The 2,500-nt window shown below is 36.2% G+C and overlaps 2 protein-coding genes across 2 annotated transcripts in view; one reads left to right on the top strand and one right to left on the bottom strand.

Moving 5' to 3' along the window:
* LOC111339143 (uncharacterized) overlaps nt 1–2,500 on the top strand; it is a 22,034-nt gene that overhangs the window by 6,641 nt on the left and 12,893 nt on the right. Inside the window, exons 8-9 of the mRNA XM_022945731.2 lie at nt 1,053–1,146; nt 1,686–1,816. Of these exons, the coding sequence (XP_022801466.2) occupies nt 1,053–1,146; nt 1,686–1,816 (225 nt within the window). The remainder of the gene's footprint in view (nt 1–1,052; nt 1,147–1,685; nt 1,817–2,500) is intronic.
* The window catches only part of LOC111339144 (BTB and MATH domain-containing protein 36-like), a 2,346-nt gene continuing 979 nt past the window's right edge, over nt 1,134–2,500 (bottom strand). The window contains exon 2 of the mRNA XM_088736659.1: nt 1,134–2,500. This exon is cut by the window's right edge and continues 275 nt beyond it. Within this exon, the coding sequence (XP_088592785.1) occupies nt 2,277–2,500 (224 nt within the window). The 3' untranslated portion in view covers nt 1,134–2,276.

The raw sequence follows: 2,500 nt of genomic DNA on the forward strand, positions 1-2,500 counted from the left end.
AGTTCAAAGGGACGCAAGTGCAGTATCATTCGGGACCATTCAGGACAGTGCCCAGTCCAAACCTGAGAGAATATTGACCGGCAATAGAGCATTTCGATTGGTTGATTTTAATTATTGGCCCTCTGACTGCCTGAGTCTTGTAATAATATACTGGTAATATGAACTTTAAAATGATTAAATAAGGATTTTAAAATGACTGATTTCCTAATAATTTACATCTTGAATATTTGCAATTTTGTTAAATGATAGAGTTGTCTCTTTAAATACTGACCTAGTATAAATCATCATAAAAGTGAGAAAAAATTTCAAATTAAATTTACATTTTGAATAAAACACTGTAATAACTTATTTTGATGTATTGAAGAATTTATTAAATAAAGGATTATTTCATGGCAGTTTTTTTTATGAAATCATCAGTGTTATCGCTAATGACTTAAGGGTGAGTTGAATCTTGCAATTGATACTAAACTTGCTTGATAACAAGTGGTGCATGATCAATTCTAGAAGATTTTTAGTTTTCTTTGCGGAGTAAGAATCAAACTTTAAAACTATGATTTAACTAACCATGGGGTACATGTCATTAATTAAAGGTAGTAATCTCCCAAGCAGGAAGAATGTAGCCTTGGCAACTTAGCCATGATCCCTACAGGAACTGGCAGACACAGCACTGCAAAGTCAGTCCATATGGAATGAATGCTTATGTGTGGTAGTGAAAGTGAAGCAAACACTCAGTTGGCATGTATCATTACCCATAAAGATCTTAACAAGGTTCTTAATCAGTAAATTGCTAAATCTGTAATCAGTAAATCAATTTGAACAATTTTGACATGTTTGACTTTAGAAAGGGAACATAGCAGGAGTACACTGCGCATAAAAATGTTAGTGAAAAGGAAATCATTTAATCCAATTGTATAGCATAAAAATGACTATCTTTTGTTTGGCTCATTGTGGTCTCTTCTGTTTCTGAATGCAGCTGCTTTTTGTCATGAATTAAAAGTTCACTGATTCCAACTGCAATCTCTTAGCACTGACATGTCATGTGTTATTCATAGAACCTGTCAGAAAATTTCCTACGATCAGAGGGTGGTGTAGCTTTTGCCAGCATGTTACTGAAGAATCAATCTTTGATGAAGTTGGTGTTAAGATGTGAGTGAATCATTTATTAGAGACTTTTAAATTCGGAAATTAATTGGAAAGTTTAGACATTAGAAACATTTGTTGAAGATCACAAACTTATACTTAGCGTACAAGCAAGTTCTACCTTCCTCTCATATGTTACCACCCCACAAGAGAGCTTGCTTACAGGCTTAAGTTACTGATGGTTACTAGTGGCTGATGGTAAGTTTGTCCTTCACAGTGCTTATACCATAAATGTCGATACAGTTCTGCGTAAACAGCGAAATATGAAATTAACTTGGCGATACCATGTCAAGGTCAACTTGATTATTGTGATTTTTTGTTATTAATCATCTTTCCTCAAATGTCTTCACATTCTGTCTTTCTCCATTTTGTTCTCTCGCTTTGTGCGCTGTTCTTATTCTTTCTTGCTTTTTTTTGTACACATTAGTTTCCTTAATCTTCCGGCTCATTTTGTTTTGAAACAAAAATCAGGGTTGACTGAGTAAACTTGTTGTAGCTTAGCATTATGATTTTGTCTTTTTCCATCTTTCTCTCCTTCACTCTAGCAAATCACCTGGGTGACAAAGACGCCAGAGCCTTTGCAGATGCCCTGAAAGAAAATCGTACTCTAACGTATCTAGACCTGAGCTATAATGACATTGGAGAGATGGGTGGCATTTACTTGGGAGCTGGACTGGTAGGAAGCTACTAAAATGAAAATAGTCCTCCCTAATTTCTGCACATTTCTTTTCCATTCAACTGAGAGTCATTGCAATGGGGCGAATAGGCCATTTTACAGTTGTGTACTTAGTTGCCAAGCCTTTGATTCAGAGTGAGGCTGAAGGTGACCTTGTTGTGATAGAGACCTGTATCTAGTTAGCATGATAACAAAGTAATTTACATTTGAAAGGCAGCAAGGTTTGTATCATAACAAGGTCAACCCTTGCCTCACTCCTATTCAAAGGCTTGGCAACTAAGTACACAACTGTAAAAAGGACTATTCGCCTTAAACCTAAGCAGACCGACACCTCTCGTTAGGGACAGCACTTGCTCAACAGTTTGGTTTCTCAACTACGGCCTTATCACGGTTCAAACAATGTTTGCTGCTGCTTCGTCAATATACAACTCTAGTAAAATTTATACCTGAATTCCTTACTTTAAAGTTCTTGTAATAAGTTTTGTAGTTCCTCCAAACACGTTGCAGTCCAACCCAGGCCAGAGCAATTGTCTTTAGAATCATCTTTCTTAAGTGCGTTCAGTTTTTCTTTCACTGTTAATACCTGCCGTCTATAAGAATTAAGTGGCTCGACGATTCCCTTGTGTGTAGCATGATTAAACAGTGAGCTGCTTAAAGCATTGAGTTTGGCTGAACAATTTTTTT

The sequence above is a fragment of the Stylophora pistillata genome, chromosome 10, assembly GCF_964205215.1.
Source record: "Stylophora pistillata chromosome 10, jaStyPist1.2, whole genome shotgun sequence".
Classification (NCBI taxonomy): domain Eukaryota; kingdom Metazoa; phylum Cnidaria; class Anthozoa; order Scleractinia; family Pocilloporidae; genus Stylophora; species Stylophora pistillata.